At 42.3% G+C, this 25,776-nt stretch overlaps 1 protein-coding gene across 6 annotated transcripts in view; it reads left to right on the forward strand.

The window, feature by feature from the left end:
• Window positions 1-25,776, forward strand: part of cntrl (centriolin) — a 105,567-nt gene that overhangs the window by 23,026 nt on the left and 56,765 nt on the right. For all 6 annotated transcript variants that reach the window (XR_011675100.1, XM_071402350.1, XM_071402348.1 and 3 more), the window contains exons 6-11: window positions 3,687-3,873; window positions 4,111-4,304; window positions 9,669-9,788; window positions 10,462-10,651; window positions 10,919-11,028; window positions 12,140-12,334. Coding sequence is in view for 5 of the 6 variants with exons in the window: in XM_071402350.1 (XP_071258451.1) it covers window positions 3,687-3,873; window positions 4,111-4,304; window positions 9,669-9,788; window positions 10,462-10,651; window positions 10,919-11,028; window positions 12,140-12,334 (996 nt within the window). In the remaining variant the exon portion in view is untranslated. The remainder of the gene's footprint in view (window positions 1-3,686; window positions 3,874-4,110; window positions 4,305-9,668; window positions 9,789-10,461; window positions 10,652-10,918; window positions 11,029-12,139; window positions 12,335-25,776) is intronic.

Genomic DNA, 25,776 nt, shown 5'->3' on the forward strand with positions numbered 1-25,776 from the left:
AGTCAGATGATGGTAGTGACTGCCCATGACTGCTTATCACTTATTAACCGTCAGTTATTCACATTACTTTAATAAAATATTTCAGTTGTGTATATTACATTTGTTTTATTTTATGACTTATTTAATTCCATGTCATCTCATCTCTATAGAGCTGCTGCCTATGCTGTCTGACAAAGTCACTATTTTAGTAGTTCTTCAAAGTAATAAAGCATACTTTTATGACTGCTGAATACCAACTATCACTTAGATCATGTATTTTCAGGTAGAGATACCTCGCGAAGAAACTGCTCTCTGTGTATCCCCTCTTGTCTCGCATTCTTCGGTCTCTTACGTAGCAGGCGTAAAAGAAACACAGACCGGACAAGTTTAGCTGTGCAATAGATTATGGTCATTGTTGTTAGATTAGCGCAGAAAACGTGATGTAGAACATTGGCCTGTTGGAAACTACAACTCCCTACTACATCACGCAGTCCGGGCATGATCTGATTTGTCTGTACAGAAAGTGCAGCGCAATGTGCACATTGAGCTCACAGAAAAAAACTACGAAGTGGAATTCAGATAATTGACCCGACGTTGGTCAGTTAGTTGTTTAAAAACTGAGAAATAACCACCATTTTGGTTAATCGCTCAGCCCTAGTAGTTTGTAAAGACCTGACATTTCATCCTGTTTTGGTGGGATGGAGTTTTGGTTCAAAATGTGTTAATAGACACATTTTAGGCCAAACAAGTGGTAAATTAGGCCAAATAGGTGGTACATTAGTTAATAGACCAATGAGAAAGAGTTCCAAACAGGTCTACCAATAACAGCTAGTTTTCCCCTCCCCACTCAGACCACTCCCAAACAGTCCTAGCAAATTTCTTGCTTGAGAAATTGCTCTTTGCAATGAAGCTATTCTTTTGTTTCTTTTTGACAATTTTAATTGAAGACAATTGCAGTCAGGTACTTAATTGTTACATAGTAATAATTTGATAATGAGATGCATTGAACCTTTTTAAGATAGTACTTTACTAATCCTCAAAGGGGAAATTTGATTGCACCAGCCAATACATTCTTGAGATGACGCCGACAGAGATGGTCGCCTCGCTTCGCGTTCTTAGGAAACTATGCAGTATTTTGTTTTTTTTATGCATTATTTCTTACATCGTTACCCCAGGAAATCTTAAGTCTTTTTACATACAGCCGGGAAGAACTATTTGATGTAAGAGCAACGTCAACTAACCAACATTACAACCAGGAATACGACTTTCCCGAAGCAGATCCTCTCTTCAGACCACCACCCAAGACAATGGATCTAATCCCAGCAGCTGACTGAAAACAACGACGCAGAAGGGGCAGACAGAGCAGTCTTCTGGTCAGGCTTCGTAAACGGGCACATCGCTCACCGCTCCCGAGTATACTACTCGCCAATGTCCAGTCTCTTGACACAAGGTAGATGAAAATCGAGCAAGGGTTGCCTTCCAGAGAGACATCAGAGATTGTAACATTCTGTTTCACAGAAACATGGCTCTCTCGGGATATGTTGTCGGAATCGGTCCAGCCACCGGGCTTCTCCATGCAACGCGCCGACAGAGATGAACACCTCTCTGGGAAGAGGAAGGGCAGGGGTGTATGCTTTATGATTAACAACTCATGGTGTGATCATAACAACAGACAGAAACTCCAGTCCTTCTGCTCACCCGACCTAGAATTCCTTACTATCAAATGCAGGCCATTCTACCTACCAAGAGAATTCTCGTCAGTTATAGTAACAGCTGGGTACACCCCCCCCCCCCCTTAAGCAAACACCAAGACGGACCTCAAGGAACTTCACTGTATGTAAACTGGAAACTATATACTCGGAGGCTGCATTTATTGTAACTGGGGATTTTAACAAAGCAAATTTGAGATCTAAATTTTATAAGCATATTAATAGCACGACACGTAGGGCTAATACTCTCGACCACTGCTACTCTAACTTCTGCGCTGCATACAAAGCCCTCCCCCGCCCTCCCTTCAGCAAATCTGACCACGACGCCATCTTGCTCATCCCGGCTTATAGGCAGAAACTTAATCGCTCCCTATCCCAGTCTGTTGTCCCCGTATGCTTCAAGATGGCTACCATTGTTCCTGTACCCAAGAAGGCAAAGATAACTGAACTAAATGACTACCGCCCCGTGGCACTCACTTCTGTCATCATGAAGTGCTTTGAGAGCCTAGTCAAGGATCATTTCACCGCCACCCTAGACCCACTTCAGTTTGCATACTGCCCCAACAGGTCCACAGATGACGCAATCACCATCACACTGCCCTATCCCATCTGGACAAAAGGAATACATACGCGGTTCATTGACTACAGCTCAGCATTCAACACCATAGTACCCTCCAAGCTCATCAAGCTGGAGGCCCTGGGTCTCAGCCCCTCCCTGTGCAACTGGGTCCTGGACTTTCTGATGGGCCAACCCCAGGTGGTGAAGGTTGGAAACAACATCTCCACTTTGCTGACCCTCAACACTGGGGCCCCACAAGGGTGTGTGCTCAGCCCTCTCCTGTACTCCCTATTCACCCACTACTGCGTGGCCATGCACGCCTCCAACTCAATCATCAAGTTTGCAGACGACACAACAGTAATGGGCTTGATCACCAACAACGACGAGACAGCCTACAGGGATGAGGAGAGGGCACTCTGAGTGTGGTGTCAGGAAAATAACCTCTCGCTCAATGTCAGGAAAATAACCTCTCGCTCAATGTCAACAAAACAAAGGAGATGATTGTGGACTCCAGGAAGCAGCAGAGGGAGAACCCCCCCCCCCCCCCCCATCCACATCGAAGGGTCAGCAGTGGAGAAGGTGGAAAGTTTCAAGTTCCTTGGCGTACACATAACAGACAAACTGAAATGGTCCACCCACACAGACAGCGTGGTGAAGAAGGCGCAACAGAGCCTCCTCAACCTCAGGAGGCTGAAGAAATTTGGCTTGTTACCCAAAACCCTGACAAACAGTTACAGATGAACAATCGAGAGCATCCTGTCGGGCTGTATCACAGCCTGGTAAGGCAACTGCACCGCACTCAACCGCAAGGCTCTCCAGAGGGTAGTGCGGTCTGCCCAACGCATCACCGGGGGCAAACTACCTGCCCTCCATGATACCTATAGCACCCGATGTCACAGGAAGGCCAAAAAGATCATCAAGGACAACAGCCATCCGAGCCCCTGCCTGTTCACACCGCTATCATCCAGAAGGCGAGGTCAGTACAGGTGCATCAAAGCTGGGACCGAGAGATTGAGAAACAGCTTCTATCTCAAGGCCATCAAACTGCTAAACAGCAATCACTAACTCAGAGAGGCTGCTGCCTTCATTGAGACCCAATCACTGGACACTTTAATAAATGGATCACTAGTCACTTTAAATAATCCCACTTTAATATTGTTTACATATCTTACATTACTCATATCACATGTATAACTGTATTTTATACCATCTACTGCACCTTGCCTATGCCGCTCGGCTATCGCTCATCCATATACTTCAATGTACATATTTTCATTCACCACTTTAGATTTGTGTGTATTAGGTAGTTGTTGGGGAATTGTTAGATATTACTGCACTGTTGGAACTAGAAGAACAAGCATTTCGCTACACTCGCATTAACATCTGCTAACATCTGCTAACCATTTTTGTCTTTCTCTTCATACCCGGGGCTGCTGCAGCTGCATGAGCTGTCCAGACTAAAGCCTCTGAAAAACCTAACAGAGCTGACTGTGGCAGAGAACCCTATAGCCAATCTCCCCCATTACCGTCTCTTCCTGGTTTTCCATCTGAGGTCACTTGAGACACTGGATGGGCAGCCAATCAGCCAGGAAGAGAGAGAGCAGGCCCCTCAGCGCTTTCAAATGGGTACATTGCAGTATTGCACAATCCCTGCTTAAAACCCTGAAAGGGTCTCATTACTAGATGAGCCTTTGTATATTTTAGATACTTGGTGTGTATTCATTAGTGCAAACCTTAGAAAAGTCCCTCATTTTGGCCCGTTAGTTTCCTAGTGAATATACAGTACCTCAGTACCAGACTTAGGTTGTTTCCTAGTTGGCACTGTTAGTGGAAATTGCAACTCTTTTCATGCTGTGGTTGCAGAGGAGATTGAGCGTCTGGAGCAGGACCTGGAGTGTCGTGCGGCAGAGATCGGGAGGCTGCAGAGTGAGCAGGTGGCTGCAGTGGAGGAGCTTGAGCAGCAGGAGGAGCTCATTGACCAACTGCAGCTAAAGAGCCTGCAGCAACAGCACTGCCAGGCCCAGCAGGAGCAGGAGCTGGACACCAAGACAGAGCTGGTGGGCATTTATCTCAACATGCACGCACTCACTCAAATACAGACAGACAGACAGAGAGAAAGAGACACACACACACACACACCAGAGTTTCCGTTAGGAAAATGTGGTGCCGGACAACGTGACCGGTAAGATTTTAATTTACCGGCCATTTGAGAAATTTACCGGACCGCTATGCATTGGGTGTGTCTCAATAGGGCGGCCACCCACGGGGCTCAGAATGACAGATCGCATTTTGATTATGGCAATTCATCATAACATACCATGTAGCTCCTGTAATGAGGCATCCGATAAAACGTCATTTTCAAACCTTTGCCAAAATACAATTAGCGGGAAAACACCAATCTAAACAATGCACCTGATGCGAGCGGTATATGACAGAGATGAACATCTTCGTTAGAAACTTGGGAGGGGGTGAATGTAAAGATGCAACAACTAGGATGGGTTGCTAATATACAGTGGTTCTTCCTGTAAAAGTTGCATCATACTGCAGCACATCTTACGGGCTGCCGCAGAATTCTATGGCACGTTATTTAATTGTCAGCCATAGTTACCATTAATGCTAGTAAGTGCTAGTTTGACAACCAAAGGGCATCTTTGAGAAGCATTTGATAGCTTTCAATATTGGCTGTACTAGAGAATTTAAAATCTTTTTAAGAACATAGTATATGGGATTGATTTTAAGAAAATGTTACTTAATTAATTAGATTAATATTGTAGTGTTTCCCTTTTGAAAATATGGCGCTGTACAACATGACAGTCATTAGTAGGCTACAGTACTAAGAGCATAACATTTCCACACCCTAATTGTAGTCTGACCAATACCCAAACAGAGATTCAGGGAAAATAAAAATCTCATTGATTTATCAAGACCAGTCCCCATGCTTGTCTCAGAGCAGTGTGAAATGGTGCTGAAATAGTTGACCACATGCGGGTAGGCTATTGCTTCAAACTTCAATATGCTTTTTAAATAAATAAGACCTACTCCACTTTTAACAGCACATTACTCAACACTAAGTAAGACTCATGTCACCTATGGTAGGCCTACAGTATTTGTAAAAAAAAAAATTTCAATGACGTGACTCCGCAAATAATTAGATTTGGAGGATTCTAAATTAATATCGAAGGGGCATTTTTCATAAGGGCAAATCTGATCTGTGAGTATCTCAGGGGCTTTTATATCGTTCTAAATTCAATTAATGAATAATAATAATAACTTTTTTTATTTTAATTATGATATTTTGGAGATGATTTCGTTTTCAAATAACCTAATGTGAGCGGGGGGGGGGGGGGGGGCACATTCTTGAACATGGGCTGAAACATTCTTACTAATTTGTAAATAAAGCCAGTTTTGTTATTTAGAATTATTTATTTCTGTTTTTAGAGGGAGAGAAACCAAAAGCTCACCGTTGCCTCATGGGTCTCCCGGTCGCGGCCGGGACGGGTATCAAGCCAGCATCTGTAGCAAAGCAGTTTGCACTGCGATGCAGTGTCTTAGACCGCTGCGCCACTCGGGAGGCACCATCCACAAAGTTTTTAATGCTGATCAATTGCCTTGCACAAAGTATCAAAATACAAAGAGGTGTTGGCTAAAGTCTATTGTCCTGCTAATAGCCCATAATGGGCTGATATAATACATGGTGTCCAGGTCAGGATAACCAAAACATTTCTTTATTAAAGACTATCAGAAAGAAAGAGTTGGTACTTATTTATTTCGATCTAAAGCCATGAATGAGTGAGTCACTCAGTTTTATGTAGGTGCCGAGGCTATATGACTGCGCCATCAACTTTATTATTTAGCAGACATCACTTGCTTATATTCAGTCAACACATATATCATGGAATATAATTGAACATTTTTGTTTCTCTTAGAATAAAAACCTTAATGTAACAACAGTTGTAAGTAATGCTGACGAGTAGAAACAAAAAAATAAGTGTATTTTTCAGGGCGTGCGAGACAGAGGAATATCAATTCTTACACTATTGTTAATGCATTGTATTACTAATTAGGCCTAATTAGGCCTCATATTTACCGTTTTCATTCTCGGAGTGGAAAAGTTGTTTGCAGAGTTCACAAACTGCTACACTGTGAGAAACAACTTTTGGTTATCATTTACAACTTGTTAATTTTTTTCATTGTCTTTTGTTTGGAGTGCTCCATGTGAGCAATGATGGGTCTGGTTTCTTGGTCTTGTTAATGTTGAGGGAGCATGAGTGCCTGAGCATACACAGAAGTAGCATACCTGACCTGCTGCGAATAAATGCAATAAAGTGCCCATTTGGGAATGTTTGATTTGTGATTGTCTTTCTAACCACATCCACCACTAATAAGCTGAGCTTCTCAGTCATTTTTTCAACGAAGTCTGTTTTCTAAACATCCATTGTGAATGATACCCTAATAGTTCCTTACAGTAGGCCTGCGTGAAAGAGCAAAATATCATAATCTGATGATCCCATACTGTATATCAAGTGGAGCGTCATAGAATAGCTTTCCCTTGCGCAAAAACAGCTGTCTGTCCCTCAGAAAACTCTGAGGGCCCGGAATAGGCTAGTTGATACAATGTTGCACTTCACTAGCGATAGCTCAAGACCGATAGAAATGCAGGCAGACCGGCTGTAGCGCAATGAATGTGATTCAAAGAACCAAATAATTAATCAGTATTTTTATTTATTTGTTTTTATTTGTCGGCTTTATGTATTTTTACTTGGTTGACAAACGGCAACATTGGCCATCTTTGCGTTCCATGCGCTCATTTCGGCTACAGTGCATTCGGAAAGTATTTAGACCCCTTGACTTTTTCCCCATTTTGTTACATTACAGCCTTATTCTAAAATGTATTAAATAATTTTTTCCCCCTCATCAATTTACACACAATACCCCATAATGACAAAGGGAAACAGGTTTTTAGAAATGTTTGCAAATGTATTAAAAATTAAAAACAGATACCTTATTTACATAAGTACTCAGAACCTTTGCGATTCGATATTGAGCTCAGGTGCATCCTGTTTCCATTGTTCATCCTTGAGATGTTTCTACAACTTGATTGGAGTCCGCCTGTGGTAAATTAAATTGTTTGGACATGATTTGGAAAGGCACACACCTGTCTATATAAGGTCCCACAGTTGACAGTGCATGTCAGAGCAAAAACCAAGCCATGAGATCGAATGAATTGTCCGTAGAGCTCCGAGACAGAATTTTGTCGAGGCACAGATCTGGGGAAGGGTACCAAAACAAATCTGCAGCATTGAAGCTACCCAAGAACACAGTGGCCATCATTCTTAAATGGAAGAAGTTTGGAACCGCCAAGACTCTTCCTAGAGCTGGCCACGTGGCCAAACTGAGCAATCGGGGGAGAAGGGCCTTGGTCAGGGAGGTGACCAAGAACCTGATGGTCACTCTGACAGAGCTCCAGACTTCCTCTGTGGACATGGGATAACCTTCCAGAAGGACAACCATCTCTGCAGCACTCCACCAATCAAGCCTTTATGGTAGAGTGGCCAGACGGCAGCCACTCCTCAGTAAAAGGGACATGGCGGCCCACTTGGAGTTTGCCAAAGGCACCTAAAGGACTCTGACCATGAGAAACAAGATTCTCTGATGAAACCAAGATTGAAATCTTTGGCCTGAATGCCAAGCGTCATGTCAGGAATAAACCTGGCACCATCTCTACGGCGTAGCATGGTGGTGGCAGCATCATGCTGTGGGAATGTTTTTCAGTGGCAGGGACTGGGAGACTAGTCAGGATCGAGGTAAAGATGAACGGAGCAAAGTACAGAGAGATCCTTGATGAAAACCTGCTCTGACTGGGGCAAAGGTTCACCTTCAAAAAGACAATGACCCTAAACACACAGCCAAGGAAATGCAGGAGTGGCCTCAGGACAGCCAAAGCCCGGACTTGTACCAAATCGAAGTGCCAAGCTTGTAGCGTCACACCCAAGAAGACGTGAGGCTGTAATCACTGCCAAAGGTGCTTCAACAAAGTACTGAGTAAAGGGTTTGAATACTTATGTAAATGTGATATTTCAGTTTTTGTTATTCTTACAAATTGGGAAACATTTTGAACCTGTTTTTTGTATTGTCGTTATGGGGTATTGTGTGTAGATTGATGAGGGGGAAAAAACGTTTTAATCAATTTGAGAATTATCCTTTAACGTAGCAAAATGTGGAAAAATTATAATTTCCGAATGCACTGTATATAGCCGCCAATGATCACGGTGTATCAGTGTTCGTATGGCAGAGGCTGATGCTCTCACATTAGTTACATTTTTAGTTTTATATTTTTAGCCTTTTAATTAAGATTTTTATGATTAACCACTTGACAAAAATTGAGAAACAAAATTTTTATTTTTGAAATTAAACTGTTCCCAGAAGATGCATACATAACTGGCACGCAGATCAATGATAAATTGTTAGTTTTTCCATACTTGAAACTCATGCGCCTCCTATGAAGTCTTAGTAAAATAATTGCATGGTGTGGTATTGCATGGTGTGGCATAGTGTTTGTGTGTACAGAAAGCAAATTCTTTAGTTTTTATTGCTCATCGTTCACATGATTTCTTAATGGCCTTTTATGACTCAATGGTATACATGATTTGGTTTCATAAGTCATGCACCCAGGTTGCGTCAAACAAACAAAACACTAACCTTTTCAAATGCCAGGGCCTCACTCCAGTAACTCGTATTCATTATAATATAATAGGCAACACTAATCTTAGATCAGTACATCTACTCTTTATGAATACAGGCCATGATCATGTCTTCATCCATTTTTCTCATTTGCTCTTTGCATGAATTTTCTGTTTGTTTTCCCACTGCTTCGGTCTCTTCAGCCTCCTTCATTGCCTGCTCCTCTACTGGATGCTATTTGTCAGGTACTCCTGAAGACACACACATATTCATGTGAACCCAATGCCCACTGCTGACCCATGTCCTTGTTTAAATGTCCATGACTCTTCTGTCCATTCAGGTTCTCACTCGCAGAGCACTCTCATGTTTGCCAGCATTTTGTTGTTTTTGTTTGTTTACCTCGTGTTTCAGATTAAATGTAAAGATGATAGATGCTGCCTGTTTTTTCTTGGTTTGACTTCATATGGTCAAAGCTAGTATAATATACAGGTACATTTGCACTTTTGTTTTTTATTGTGACAAAGTACATTTAGGTAGATAGCAGCTGCTTTTAGATAGGCTATTATACTGAGCAGTGACTTACATGGGATTGACCACCATAATGATGAGCTATATTTTTCGGAGAATCCAAAATATTGCAATTACATTCCATTCTAACTTGCAGTGAGTGTATGATGCTTTTCTTCAATGTGTTTGTGATATCTCTGTATAATCTCTATACTGCATGGCCGTATTGACAGCTGAAACAGAAAACGGTGGAGCTGACGCGAGCATGCCAGAAGCAGTATGAGCTGGAGCAGGAGTTAGCCTTTCAGAAGATCGACGCCAAGTTTGAACCATATCCCTATTACCCAGACCATGTGAGTGCATCCATCCAGACCCCTCATGAGCCATCTCTTCATTCAGTTGTTGTCTTAGGGTCCGCCGACAATGGCACCCTATTCCCTATACAGTGCAATACTTCTGGTCAGAAGTAGTCAACTATACACTGAGTGTACAAAACATTAAGGACACCTCTTTCCATGACCTAGACTGACCAGGTGAATCCAGGTGAAGCTGGATTAATCTTATTGATGTCACTTTTTAAATCCAATTTAATCAGTGTAGATGAAGGGTAGGAGACTGGTTAAATAAAGATTTTTAAGCCTTGAGACATGGTTGTGTGCCATTCAGAGGGTGAATGGGCAAGACAATGGATTTAAGTGCCTTTGAACAGGGTATGGTAGTAGGTGCCAGGCGCACTGGTTTGTGTCAAGAACTGCAACACTTCTGGGTTTTTCATGCTCCGTACTTTCCCGTGTGTATCAAGAATGTTCCATTACCCAATGGACATCCAGCCATCTTGACACAACTGTGGGAAGCATTGGAGTCAACATGGGTCAGCATCCCTGTGGAACGCTTTTGAGTCCATGCCCAGACAAATTGAGGCGCATTAAGATTAGGAAGTTGTACACTCAGGAAATAAGATGCCATTTTGGATGCACCCTTGGAATCTGCATGAATTCATGATTAATTTCCCCTCTCTCTCACCAGGAGTTGGAGGCAGAGAGCTTGCTGGAGGAAAGCCCTTACATTGGAAAGGCACGGCACAAGAGGAACACGGTGGCCTCAGATGGCATCCAGAGTCATCAGATGCCAACTGCTGGCCACATAGAGACAGACAACCCCAGGCAAGACGTGGCCAAGATCAGCTCCAGAGACTGCAGCCAAGAACAGACTAAAGGTACAGAAGAGGGAGTATGGTTAAGTTCGTCCTACTAGATGCTGATCTTGGATCAGTTAAGTTTTTTTTCCTTCTAATGGCTAAGGTTCGAATTGGAGGAGGGGAAGCTGATATGGTAACACAACAAGATTTTCCTATTGTCTGCATCACCCTGCCTACTGTATGTGAAGTGAACTACAGGGTTGTTCCTCTGACTGTTGCTGACTGACGTGAGTGTTAGGTGAGGTGTAGTTAGGTGAGTTCTTGTTTGTGTGACTGTGTCCCCAGCCGAGGAGCGTCTGCAGCAGTTGCACAGGGAGATCGAGGAGGCAGAGCAGCAGGTCCTCAGGGCCGGTGGAGAGCTTCGCCAGCTGCAGGAGACACTCTCCCAGAAACAGGTGAGACACCGGCTCTCCTATTGTCTGTGTCCCAAATGGCACCCTATTTCCTATACAGTGCAGTATTTTTGTCAAAATTAATGCACTTGGTCGTTCCATCAAATTTGTCCCTTTTTGGTAGTGTAACTTTGAATTTTATTACAACATTTTTTACCTAATTTTAACAATCTGTCATGAATAGCACATGTTCAACTTAATAAAAAACATGTTTTTCCATTTCAAGAAGTTCAATAAAAAAAATACTATAGTAAGTGCCAAATAAAGTGACAGGGTTGATGATTACATCTCAAATCAGCCTTAAATCCCCTTGACAGGGGGTATGGAAGCTTGTTGTGTGCAACAGGAAGGGGACATTGAATGAGTAGAACCAGCTCACATGTTGTGCTATGATTTGACAATTAGATGTTCAATGTTACATTTTTTTATATTAATGATGTAAAGGCCCCAGTTTAGAGGACCTGCGTGATTCTGGTACTGGTTCCCATTTTTCCATTATTAAAGTGGCTAGAGATGAGTCAGTATGTTGGCAGCAGCCACTCAATGTTAGTGATGGCTGTTTAACAGTCTGATGGCCTTGAGATAAAAGCTGTTTTTCAGTCTCTCGGTCCCCGCTTTGATGCACCTGTACTGACCTCGCCTTCTGAATGATAGCGGGGTGAACAGGCAGTGGCTCGGGTGGTTGTGTCCTTGATGATCTTTTTGGCCTTCCTGTGACATCGGGTGGTGTAGGTGTCCTGGAGGGCAGGTAGTTTGCACCCGGTGATGCGTTGTGCAGACCTCACTACCCTCTGAAGAGCCTTCCGGTTATGGGCGGAGCAGCTGCCGATATTACCCCCCCACCGGTTATGTCGGTGACCGTGTAGATTGGCTTGGCACTATCCAATTTTTTTTTCTTCTAATAGTGTAATAACAGTATCCAGTAGTCCCAGATCTGTTTGTCCTATTATGTCAACTCCTCATCACTCCTTGTCACTTATTGTCATGTCAAAGAGTTGACATGATTGCACAAACAGATCTGCGACCATGCTACAATAACAGCACTGTTCCACATCAACTAGCCTAATCCACCCCGGACACTTCTAAAAGCCTCTTCTCTCCATCCTTCATCTAGGTGTCCGAGGCAGAGAAAGAGCAACTAAGGCAGAAGCTCCACTGGAGGATCCAGCAAGTGAGGCAGCTGAGAGATGAGGCGGAGGCTCTGGAGGGCCAGCTGGAGATACAGAGAGGGGAAATGAACCGAACCCAGGGAGAGCTGGACAACCTCCAGGGCCTACTCGTCACACTGGACCCCAGGGACCCCCAGCATGTTAGTACTTTAGATAGCTAGCTACTAGCTCTGGTCCAGGTCGTTAGTGTGCATTCCTCCACTAACGGCTTGGACCAGAGCGAGCGATCAGCATCACTTTACACCACCCGCACCACTGACACACTGCAGAGCAGAGCAACTTATTACATATTGAATACACCAAACTCACAGGATACACCACTTTAGAACCTTTTTAAACTAGTCCCTTCAGTTGCATACACTGTTTTAGTACTTTTCTGAACGAATCTCTACAGTTGGATACACTGTATTCTGGCACTTTAGCAAGTGTTTATTCATACTGAATACGGCAAATTCACAGGATACACCATTTTAGAACTTTCCTAATCTAGTCTCTTCAGTTGCATACATTGTCTTAGCACTTTCCTAAACTATTCCCTTCAGTTGGATACAGATTTAGCACTTTTCTAAACTAGTCCCTTCAGTTGGAATTGATGCAGCACTTCAATATACAGGGTCGATGTGCAGGGGTACGAGGTAGTTGAGGTAGATATGTACATATAGGTAGGGATGAAGTGACTGGGCAACGGGATAGATAATAAACAGTAACAGCAGAGTATGTGATGAGTCAAAAGAGATTAGTGCAAAAAGTGTCAATGCAGATATTCCGGGTAGCTATTGGTGAACTATTTAGCAGTGTTATAGCTAACCAAACTTTGTGCATCGGTACCGCTTGCGGTAGCAGAGAGAACGGTCTATGACTTGGATGGGCCTTCCTCTGACACCGCCTGGGCTGTATGCACTACCCTCTGTAGCGCTTTGGGTCAGATGCCAAACAGTTGCCATACCAAGCGGTGATGCAGCCAGTCAAGATGCTCTCACTGGTGTCAACCTGTTCCACAACATCCCTGTCGATGTGAATGGGGGAGTGTTCGGCCCTCTGTTTCCTGTAGTCCATGATCAGCTCCTTTTGTCTTGCTGACGTTGATTTAAAGGTTGTTGTCCTGGCACCACACTACCAGGTCTCTTACCTCCTCCCTGTAGGCTGAGCTTGGTGATCAGGCCTACCATTGTCGTGTCACCCGGTCACGCAGTAGTGGGTTAACAGGGAGTACAGTAGGGGACTAAGCACGCACCCCTGGTGGACCACCGTGTGGAGGGTCAACGTGGCAGATGTGTTGTTGCCTACCCTCACCACCTGGGCGTGGCCTGTCAGGAAGTCCAATGTAGAAAATAGTAAAAATAAAGAAAAACCCTTGAATGCGTAGGTGTGTCCAAACTTTTGACTGGGACTGTACAGTTGAAGTCGGAAGTTTACAAACACATAGGTTGGAGTCATTAAAAATCGTTTTTCAACCACTCCACACATTTCTTGTTAACAAACTATAGTTTTGGCAAGTCGGTTAGGACATCTACTTTGCGCGTGACACAAGTAATTTTTCCAACAATTATTTACAGACAGATTATTTCTCTTAATTATTCACTGTATCACAATTCCAGTGGGTCAGAAGTTTACACACACTAAGTTGACTGTGCCTTTAAACAGCTTGGGAAATTCCAGAAAATTATGTCATGGCTTTAGAAGCTTCTGATAGGCTAATTGACATAATTTCAGTCAATTGGAGATGTACCTATGGATGTATTTCAAGGCCCACCTTCAAACTCAGTGCCTCTTTGCTTGACATCATGGGAAAATCAAAAGAAATCAGCCAAGACCTCAGAAAAAAAATTGGAGACCTCCACAAGTCTGATTCATCCTTGGGAGCAATTTCCAAACGCCTGAAGGTACCACGTTCATCTATACAAACAATAGTACGCAAGTGTAAACACCATGGGACCACGCACCCATCATACCGCTCAGGAAGGAGACGCGTTCTTTCTCCTAGAGATGAACGTACTTTGGTGCAAAAAGTGCAAATCAATCCCAGAACAACAGCAAAGGACATTGTGGAGAAAACGGGTACAAAAGTATCTATATCCACAGTTAAACAAGTCCTATATCGACATAACCTGAAAGACCCCTCAGCAAGGAAGAAGCCACTGCTCCAAAACTGCCATAAAAATACCAGACTATGGTTTGCAACTGCACATTTGGACAAAGATGGTACTTTTTGGACAAATGTCCTCTGGTCTGATGAAACAAAAATAGAACTGTTTGGCCATATTGACCATTGTTATGTTTGGAGGAAAAAGGGGGAGGCTTGCAAGCCATTGAACACCATCCCAGCCGTGAAGCACGGGGGTGGCAGCATCATGGTGTGGGGGTGCTTTGCTGCAGGAGGGACTGGTGCACTTCACAAAATAGATGGCATCATGAGGAATGAAAATGATGTGGATATATTGACGCAACATCTCAAGACATTAGTCAGGAAGTTAAAGCTTGGTCACAAATGGGTCTTCCAAATGGACAATGACCCCAAGGATACTTCCAAAGTTGTGGCAAAATGGCTTAAGGACATCAAAGTCAAGGTATTTGAGTGGCCATCACAAGCCCTAACCTTAATCCTATAGAAAATGTGTGGGCAGAACTGAAAAAACGTGTGCGAGCAAGGAGGCCTACAAACCTGACTCAGTTACACCAGCTCTGTCAGGAGGAATGGGCCAAAGTGCCCCCAACTTATTGTGGGAAGCTTGTGGAAGGCTACCCAAAACGTTTGACCCAAGTTAAACAATTTAAAGGCAATGCTACCAAATACTAATTGAGTGTATGTAATCTTCTGACCCAATGGGAATGTGATGTGAGAAATAAAAGCTGAAATAAATCTTTCTTTACACTATTATTCTGACATTTCACTTTCTTAAAATAAAGTGGTGATCCTAACTGACCTAAAACAGGGAATTTTTACTAGGATTAAATGTCAGGAATTGTGAAAAACTGATTTTAAATGTATTTGGCTAAGGTGTATGTAAACTTCCGCCTTCAACTGTACTACCCTTTCCCACCAAACGCAACATGCAACAATTTTAAAGATTTTGCCGTGTTACAGTTCATGTAAGGAAATCAGTCAATTGAAATATATTCATTAGGCACTAATCTATGGATTTCACATGACTGGACAGGGGCCAGGCCAATCAGAATCCCTACAAAAGGGCTTTATTTTAAACAGAATTACTCCCTTTATTGTCCCCAGCATAAGGTGCACCTGTGTAATGATCATGCGATTTATTCAGCTTCTGCCACATCCAACAAGATTCAGAGCCGGTGTAGTAGGATTCGATCTTGGTCCTGTATTGACACTTTGCCTGTTTGATGGTTTGTCAGAGGGCGTAGCGGAATTTCTTTTAAGTGTCTGGATTAGAGTCCCGCTCATTGAAAGCGGCAGCTCTAGCCTTTACCTCGGTGCGGATGTTGCCTGTAATCCGTGGCTTCTGGTTGGGATATGTATGTACGGTCACTGTAGGGGCAACGTTGACGATGCACGTATTAATGAAGCTGGCAACTGATGTGGGCAACTCCTCAATGCCATCAGATGAATCCCGGAACATATTCCAGTGTGTGCTAGCGAAACAGTCCTGTAGCTTAGCATCTGCTTCATCGGACCTCTTCCGTATTGAGTACTTTCTGTTTATGTTTTTGCTTGTAAGCAGGAATCAGGAGGATAGATTTATGGTCAGATTTGCCAAATGGAGGGCGAGGGAGAGCTTTGTATGCGTCTCGGTGTGTGGAGTAAAGGTGATCTAGAGTTTTTTGCCTCTAATTGCACAGGTAACATGCTGGTAGAAATGAGAAAACGTATTTCAGCTTTCCTGCATATAAGTCACCAGCCACTAGGAGCACTATAGAGCTTATGGCCCTATACAGCTCATTGAGTGCAGTCCTAGTGCCAGCATTGGTTTGTGGTGGTACTATAGACCAGTGGTTCCCAAACTGTGGGGTGCGCCCCCAGGGGTCAGCAGGGTGGGCACAGTGGTCCGGCTTTAAACTTACTTTTGAAAGTTGTAATAGTAGAATGCACAAGGTGCAATTTCGAAATTGGGTAGTTCCACATCAGTTCCTCATGTTTTTCATTGCATACCTTAGATAGCTATTTAGAACTTGTCAGAAATGTCCAGATCAACTAATGTCAGCTAACAATTTTCTATTTAGGTTTTTTAGCCCATAGATATTGTTGTAATATTTTTGTCACTCACATAGCACAAATACACATTAGACATGGCAAATTGTATAGAACTGCAAGAAAATTTACTTTAAAACTGGAACAAAACAAATTGCGCCCCATGACAAAGTGTAAAATTGCCACCAACAAGAGGGTGTGAACAGTTTGTTTCATGAGTGCTTGTGCCCATAGCTATAGACAAGGGGCGGGGGATGTTCCCCAATGCTGGAAGGGGGAGCCACAGTGAAAAAGTTTGGGAACCCTTGCATAGACAGCTACGAAAAATATAGATAACTCTCTTGGTAAATAGTGTGGTCTACAGTTTATCATGAGGTAGGTAAAGTGAAAAACTGGAGAACCTGGAGACTTCCTTAATATTAGAAATTGTGCGGCAGTTGTTGTTAAGAGACACCCAACCCCTCTGAGCTTCCTCGACGCAGCCGTTCTGTCCTGCCGATGTATAGAAAAAACATCTTGATTTATATTTACCATGTCGTTGTTCAGCCACGACTCTGAGAAACATAGGATTTTGCTGTTCTTCAGATCACGTTGATAGGATAGTCTCAAACAGAGTTCATCCAGTTTATTCTCCAGTGACTGCACTTTCGCCAATAGAATGGAGGGTAGAGGCGATTTATCCACTCTCCGACATAGTCTTGTCAGGTATCTATAGCGCCGTCTCCACCTTCGAGTGTCTGGGATTTGGGCCTGGTCTGTGATAATCAATATGTCTTTTGCCTCCTACTCATTGAGGTAGAAGTCCTCGTTCAAATGGAGGTTAGTGATAGCTGTTCTGATATCCAAAAGCTTTTTTCTGACATAGGAAACGATGGCGGATACATTATGTACATTTTAATTTTATTTTATTACAGCCCAAAAATACACAAAATAGCACAATTGGTCAGGAGCCCGTAAACGGCCGCCATTCCCTCTAGTGCCATTATTCATTACTCTGATAATTCATACTCTAATATTTATTAGATTTACATCACTTTTTTTTTTTTTATATATCCCTATAGTGTTATGCTATTTTAGCAGACGCTCTTAGCATACACACTTATTTCTTGCTTGCATAACCTACATGAAACAATTAGCCCTGTTTAAACATTACATTGGAAATGCATGTTTTTTTCAACTTTTAACCACAGATAGCATAACACTATAGGGATATTACATTGCAGAAAAACAACATGTGCAGAATGTTAAAAAGAGGTTTAGAAAACAGGAAAAGGCATTTCGGGGGGCAGGACAAACACAGGATGCGTAGCCACTCTTTTTGTTTTATCTGCCCCTCCAGGTCGTGGACTTTAATCATACATTTCCAGAAGATATTCTCCACATGTGTTCTTATTTCTCTTGTCAAAACGTTTTGAACCGTTTTCAACATACATGAAGATGTACATGTAATCTAAATCCATAAAAAGTAACATATTTCATTTGTGGAACCTCGGTCACAAACAAAGAAGTGCACATTGCTATATTTCCATCGCACCTGCATGTGTCAAAGCTTAACTTGATGGACCTCTCAGAATAATTCATTATTTTTACCCTACGGGAATTCTGTGGGAATTATTCCATGGAAGCAACAAGTGAAAAAAAGGGGCTACTGTGCCTTTAAAAGAAGTTGGTGAGTTCTCTGGGGAATCACCATAGAGGGCAGGGAAAGAGAACTTGCCTCACTTCCACCAAATGCCAGGGGCATTGTCATAGCCTATCCATGCATGTTGATTGGTCAACAGGGCGGCTTCCTGTGTTGATTCGAAGAGAGAGAGTGGAGTACATGAGGGAAGGGGGTTAGGAGGCATGCTCAGGCTGTGGGGACTAAAGAGTGAAGTCCTAAAGAAGGGGAAACCTCAGCCCCTGAGCCTGTAGAGCTGGGGGGTTGGACCTAACCGTGAGGGAGGGAGTCAGGAAATGCAACGTCTTCACCCGGGGGCATCCTGTAGATTCGGGGGAAGCAGATGAGAGCTGGCTAACTGGATGCATTTGCGGGGATGCAAACCAAAGAGTAATCTGACTGCACTGATTTCTAGTGAGTACCGCAACTTGGCCTTGGGAGGGACTCCTGACATTTTTCAGCTTTTTCTCCCCCTCTCGTATCTTCTTTCTCTACTGTGTTCTAAATTGAAGAGAATGTTTAAACAGAAACATACTTGTTATTGCAACCGTTACTAATATGTAACAGGACTCTGGGTGAAAGGTTGTTCTGAAGGTTTTCCAAAAATGTTGTTCTTCTCCTGTCTTGATTTCATATTTGCATCACTCTTCTGTAAACAGGAATACACAGTTTTTCTTGCTATTACCTAAAATTACTGGACTGTACTGTTATAGTTTGACCTACTAAGCATTTTTACAACATTTTTTGGGGGGCCAGTACACAATCAAATATGACAGCCGTCACATAACATAAAGTGACCGACTGGTTATTATATTTAGTGAACAATGTGAAGTGAATTATAATTAGGTTTGTAGTGCAATTGTTCTTGCTCTGTGAGTGTAACAGAGCTGAAGTAATGAATAAGTAAGTTGGCCCGGTCAGGAAGAATTGAGTAGGAAGCATAAAAGTCCTCTTCTGCGTTAGTGTGGGGTTAGGTCACTCACATTCCTCTTTGGTCACCTCTGATATGCCAAAGCTAGTGTTTTCACTCTAAAATAGGGTTAACCTGATACCCATAAAAAGAACCTGCACAGTTATGTAAATGTGATGGGATATTAGTATTTTTCTTGCTTTTCATGGCATATGCTCACATTTTGTGTCCGTTAACTTACCATAGACTACCTCTATTGAATGTGAACTAATGATAATATAGTATAACAAGTGCTTAATTTGATCCGGCACCTCTGAGTTTTGGACTGTTTCATTCCGCAAACCATTTGCCAGGATCCAGTACCTCTCTTGGCATGAGAAATGTTTTCACTGTTTGCAATGTACCCATTCTGGTAACACTTTACGATAAGGTTCCATTTCTAAAGGACTTACAAAAAGTTTGTAATTATGATATTAACAGTTATTTCATCATTTGTAAATGCATTATAAACCTTTAATAAATGTTATAACAAATTGGTCAAAATAGTTTGATTTCCAGTCAGTGCTTGCCAAATAGTAAGCCACTATTTACCTCCAACTATTGACAATTTTTAAATTCACCTACAAATGCGTGTAATATTGAACCCTTATGTATCATCATGCAACTTTATTTTCAATAGTTGCACAGTTGGAGGAGGTATCCTTAATCTTATAAGTGTTTAAGTGCATTTATAAGTTGTTAATAACTGGAGGTAAATATTGGCTTACTATTTGGCAAATACTGACCAGTTATTGCAGGCTAGCGTCCCACCTCGACAACAGCCAGTGAAGTTGCAGGGCGCCAAATTCAAAACAACAGAAATACCATGATTAAAATTCCTCAAATATACAAGTATTATCCACCATTTTAAAGATTCTTGTAAATCCAACCACAGTGTCCGATTTCAAAATGGCTTTACTGCGAAAGCACACCATGCGATTATGTTAGGTCAGCACCTAGTCACAGAAAACCATACAGCCATTTTTACAGCCAAAGAGAGGAGTCATAAAAAGCAGAAATAGAGATAAAATGAATCACTAACCTTTGATGATCTTCATCAGATGGCACTCATAGGACTTCATGTTACACAATATATGTATGTTTTGTTCGATAAAGTTCATATTTATATCCATAAATCTCAGTTTACATTGGCACGTTATGGTCAGAAATACATTGTCTCAAACAAACATCCGGTGAAAGTGCAGAGAGCCACATCAAATTACAGAAATACTCATCATAAACATTGATAAACGATACAAGTGTTAAACATACGAATAAAGATAAACTTCTCCTTAATGCAACCGCTGTGTCAGATTTCAAAAAGGCTTTACGGAGAAAGCACACTTTCTGCGATTATGTTAGGTCAGCACCTAGCCACAGAAACCCATACAGCCATTTTCCAGCCAAGGAGAGTGTCACAAAAGTCAGAAATAGCATTAAAATGAATCACTTACCTTTGATGATCTTCATCTGGTGGCACTCCCAGGTCTCCATGTTAGACAAATGTTTGTTTTGTTCGATAATGTCCCTCTTTATGTCCAAATACATCCTTTTTGTTTTCGCGTTTTGTCCAGTAATCCGAATGCTTAAGGCGCGTGCACTAAGTCCAGACAAAAAAGTACAATAAAAGTTAGTAGAAACATGCCAAACGATGTTTAAAATCAACCCTCCGGTTGTTTTTGTCATAAATAATCAATAATATTTCAACCGGACAAAAGCTTCGTCAATAGGAAAGGAGAAACAAGAAAGGCGCGTTCCCGATCAGGCGCATGGCTGATGAATGGAAATTTCCACTGGCCACTGATTGAAAGTGCTGTATCTCCCTCATTTTTCAGAGTAAAAGCCTGGAACGATGCCTAAAGACTGGCAACATGTAGAGGAAGCCAGAGAGCTCGTGAGCTGGATCCTAAGTCTTTGTATGGTGGATAGGCTTTCAATGGAAAAACAGCCTTTCAAAATAATAGTACTTCCTGGTTGGATTTTCCTCTGGTTTTTGCCTGCCATATCAGTTCTGTTATACTCACAGACATTATTTTAACAGTTTTAGAAACTTTAGAGTGTTTTCTATCCAAATCTACCTATTATATGCATATCCTATCTTCTGGGCCTGAGTAGCAGGCAGTTTAATTTGGGCACGCTTTTCATCCAAAATTCTGAATGCTGCCCCCTACCCTAGTGAAGTTAAAGTTACCTCTGTAATTATCCTGCCCCCTAAAAAACGTAACGTGAACGTGGCTGATATTCTAAGAATTGAATAGAGTTGGGCCTGCCTGAATTTATGATTGGCGCAATATTGTAACCGTAGACCAACGCCTGGCCATTGCTGTGGTGAGACAGAGAAGCGTGCCTGTACCTCTCACAGAACTAGAAATACATTCACTTTCTATGACCTCACTCTGCTCTGATAGACATGAGCCTGCAACTCTCATAATTTATTTCCATATAAAATCATAGGCACGGGAAGGGTGCTGGAGGTGCTGCAGCACCCCAGATGATACATTTAAATATATTTGTTGAAGTTATTTAATTCCTGCTGTCTGTTAAAACCTCTACGGACCCCCCATCCCGGATCCGGGATCATCCTCATCAGAAACGCTGACTAGCATAGCCTAGCCTAGCGCCACAGGGATATCATATAATATAATTTCATGAAATCACAAGTCCAATACAGCAAATGAAAGATAAACATCTTGTGAATGCAGCCAACATTTCCGATTTTTAAAATGTTTTACAGTGAAAACACAACATATATTTATGTTAGCTCACCACAATAGCCCAACACACAACGCCATTTTTTCACCGCAAAGATAGCTTTCACAAAACCCACAAATAGAGATACAATTAATCACTAACCTTTGAACAACTTCATCAGATGACAGTCTTATGACATCATGTTATACAATACATTTATGTTTTGTTCGAAAATGTGCATATTTATAGCTATAAATCGTGGTTCTACATTGCCGCCATGGTCACGAATGGCACCAAAATGTCCGGAGAAATTTTAGACAGCCACGTAATCTAACAGAAAAACTCATCATAAACTTTGCTGAAAAATACATGTTTCGTATATAATTAAAGATACACTGGTTCTTAATGCAACCGCTGTGTTAGATTTAAAAAAATAACTTTAGTACAAAGCACAGCATGCAATAATCTGAGACAGTGCTCAGCCATTCTCCGCCATGTTGAGTCCAAAGAGTCCACAAAAATACGAAATAACATCATAAATATTCCCTTACCTTTGATGAACTTTCATCAGAATGCAGTGCCAGGAATCCTAGTTCCACAATAAACCGTTGTTTTGTTTTAGAATGTCAGTTTCTTCTGTCGAATTAGCAACTTTGGCTAGCATGGTGGAGCTCACGTGTCCATGAAGATTTTACGCATGAACGAAAAATTCAAAAAGTCATAATAAAAGTCGAATAAACTGGTCAAACTCAGTTGAGAATCCATCTTTAGGATGTTTTTCACAAATATATCCAATAACGTCCCAGACGGAGCATTTCTTCGTGTCTACCTAACGCATTGAGGACAACGATATGACAAACCCAAGTGCGAAGCCAAGTACTACCAATATGGCTGACCTCTCACTCCAACGAGTCCCATCCGGTCCCAGAAAAGGCTAGACACTTCATTCCATGTTCTACTGCCTGTTGACATCTAGTGGAAGGCGTATGAAGTGCATACAGATCCATAATTACAAGACAATTGAATAGGCAATGCCTTTCACAGAGACCCATTTCAGAATTTTCACTTCCTGTTTGGAAGTTTGCCTGCCAAATGAGTTCTGTTTTACTCACAGATATAATTCAAACAGTTTTAGAAACTTCAGAGTGTTTTCTATCCAATAGTAATAATAATATGCATATCATATGATCTAGGACAGAGTACGAGGCCGTTTAAATTGGGCACAATTTTATCCAGAATTTTATCCAGGGCGCCCCCTATTTCCAAGAGGTTATTAAGAAATAAATGAAAAAATTTGGAAGACTACACCAGGAGTATGCCTATAATTTAGCCACATAGGATCAATAGCTTTTTTATATATTTTTTAAATAGCCTAGCTGTGGATTGTGTGTAGCCCAATCCCAAATCAAATTTTATTTGTCACATACACGTGATTAGCAGATGTTATTGCGGTTGTAGGGAAATGCTTGTGTTTCCAGTTCCAACAGTGCAGTAATATCTAACAAATTACATAACATATACCCAATACACACAAATCTAAGTAGGAATGAATTAAGACTATACATATGGACAAGCGATGTCAGAGCGGAATGGACTAAGATACCGTAGAATAGTATAGAATACATTATATACATAAGAGATGAGGAATGCCAGATATGTAAACATTATTAAAGTGACTAGTGTTCCATTCCTCAAAGTGGCCAGTGATTTCTAGTATATGTCGATAGGCAGCAGCCTCTAATGTGCTAGTGATGGCTGTGTAACAGTCTGATGGCCTTGAGATAGAAGCTGTTTTTCAGTCTCTCTGTCCCAGCTTTGATGCACCTGTACTGACCTCGCCTTCTGGATGATAGCGGGGTGAACAGGCAGTGGTTTGGGTGGTTGATGTCCTTGATGATCTTTTTGGCCTTCCTCTGAAATCGGGTGCTGTACGTGTCCTGGAGGGCGGGTAGTTTGCCCCCGTTAAAGCGTTGGGCAGACCGCACCACCCTCTGGAGAGCCTTGTGGTTGCGGGCGGTGCAGTTGCCGTACCAGGCGGTGATACAGCCCGACCGGATGCTTTCAGTTGTGCATCTGTAAAGGTTTGTGAGGGTTTTGGGTGACAAGCCAAATTTCTTCAACCTGAGGTTGAGGAGGCTCTGTTGCTCCTTCTTCACCACACTGTCTGTGTGGGTGGTCCATTTCAGTTTGTTTGTGGTGTGTACGCCAAGGAACCTGATGCTTTCCACCCTCTCCACTGCGGTCCCGTCGATGTAGATGGGGGGGGGGGGTGCACCCTCTGCTATTTCCTGAAGTCCACGATCATCTCCTTTGTATTGTTGATGTTGAGTGAAAGGTTGTTTTCCTGACACCACACTCCCAGAGCGCTCACCTCCTCCCAGTAGGCTGTCTCGTCATCGTTGGTAATCAAGCCTACTGCTGTTGTCGTCTGCAAACTTGATGATTGAGTTGGAGGCGTGCTTGGCCATGCGGTCATGGGTGAACAGGGGGTACAGGAGAGGGCTGAGCACGCACGCTTGTGGGGCCCCAGTGTTGAGGATCAATGGAGTGGAGGTGATGTTTCCTACCTTCACCCGTCAGGAAATCCAGGACCCAATTGCACAGGGCGGGGTTCAGACCCAGAGCTTAATGATGAGCTTGCAGGGTACTATGGTGTTGAATGCTAAGGTATAGTCAATAAACAGCATTCTTACATAGGTATTCCTCTTGTCCAGATGGCATTGGCACTTTTTGTAGTCTGTGATTGTCTGCCACACGTCTGAGCTGTTGAATTGCGACTCCACTTTATCTCTATACAGACGTTTAGCTTGTTTGATTGCCTTGTGGAGTGAATAACTACACTGTTTATATTCTGCCATATTACCAGTCGCCTTGCCATGGTGAAATGCGGTGGTTCGCGATTTCACTTTCACGCGAATGCTACTATGCTACTCCTAATTTACTAATTTACAAAAATAAAAAACATACACTGGTTCCTCCTTTAAAAGTTGCGAGCTTTCACCGCGGGACTTAGAGGTACCCACCCCCTTGCAGTGCTCCAGACCACTGCAAGGGGGAGTTAGAGCACTCATTATGCATTTTGGTCCCAAGGTTTTTATATTTACATTTACATTTACATTTAAGTCATTTAGCAGACGCTCTTATCCAGAGCGACTTACAAGTACATACATTCATACTTTTTTTTTGTACTGGCCCCCCGTGGGAATCGAACCCACAACCCTGGCGTTGCAAGCGCGTTGCAAGCGCCATGCTCTACCAACTGAGCCACACGGGGCCTGTGGCCTTATATTACCAATCATCATATTGAGTGGTTCCAATGACGAATTTGATGCGAGCTACACGTCCCTGGTGACTTTCTTCAGCAAAGATGGCTGACAAAACATTATGGTGGAAGCAAATTTAAGTAATTATAACGTGATAACGAGTCAAGCTAAAAATGTACAATTGAGAGGAATATGTTAGTTAATGTAGAGACAAACGATTGTGCATATTGTTTTTGTCATAAAATGTAATTATGAAAATCGCTATTTCGCAAGTTTTATCATATCCAATACCAGGTGTATCAAACTCCATTCTTTGAATGATGTATTACAATTATACACGTCAACATTCTTTTCCACTCCTGCCCCTGGGACATCAATGATTACACATTGTAACTATGCAATAGACTAGAAACATGATTTAAGTAAAGGCTGATTTGTAATTCATATATACAGAATAAAACACAGTACATCCTGCCAGCATGTCCACAAGCGAGCCACTCAGGGGGATAATGACGCGTGGAAGAGAGCGAGGAACGAGATGGGAATAACAATCCAAGCTATTTGCTCTGAGACCGGCATAATAATGTAATGAAACAAGCAGGGAGCAGGTTTCAAACCCTCAACATTCTAGCCCGAAGTCCAGCAAGCTATCGAATGTTTTAATTGGGGTTGGGGCCGGTTGTGGCTAAAAACACTATCAATTGTAACGTGGAAAGGGGAAAAAGTATTATTATTATATTTTTTTCAGAAGCAGGATGGGCTATTAGCTGAACAATAGACTTTTCAACCTTTTACTAAAGAATTGTCTAATAGTTGAGCTAGGTGTGAACCCCCCCAACTTGCAACAAATAATTTGTATCCATCTT

The sequence above is a fragment of the Salvelinus alpinus genome, chromosome 5 (assembly GCF_045679555.1).
Source record: "Salvelinus alpinus chromosome 5, SLU_Salpinus.1, whole genome shotgun sequence".
NCBI classification, from domain to species: Eukaryota; Metazoa; Chordata; class Actinopteri; order Salmoniformes; family Salmonidae; genus Salvelinus; species Salvelinus alpinus.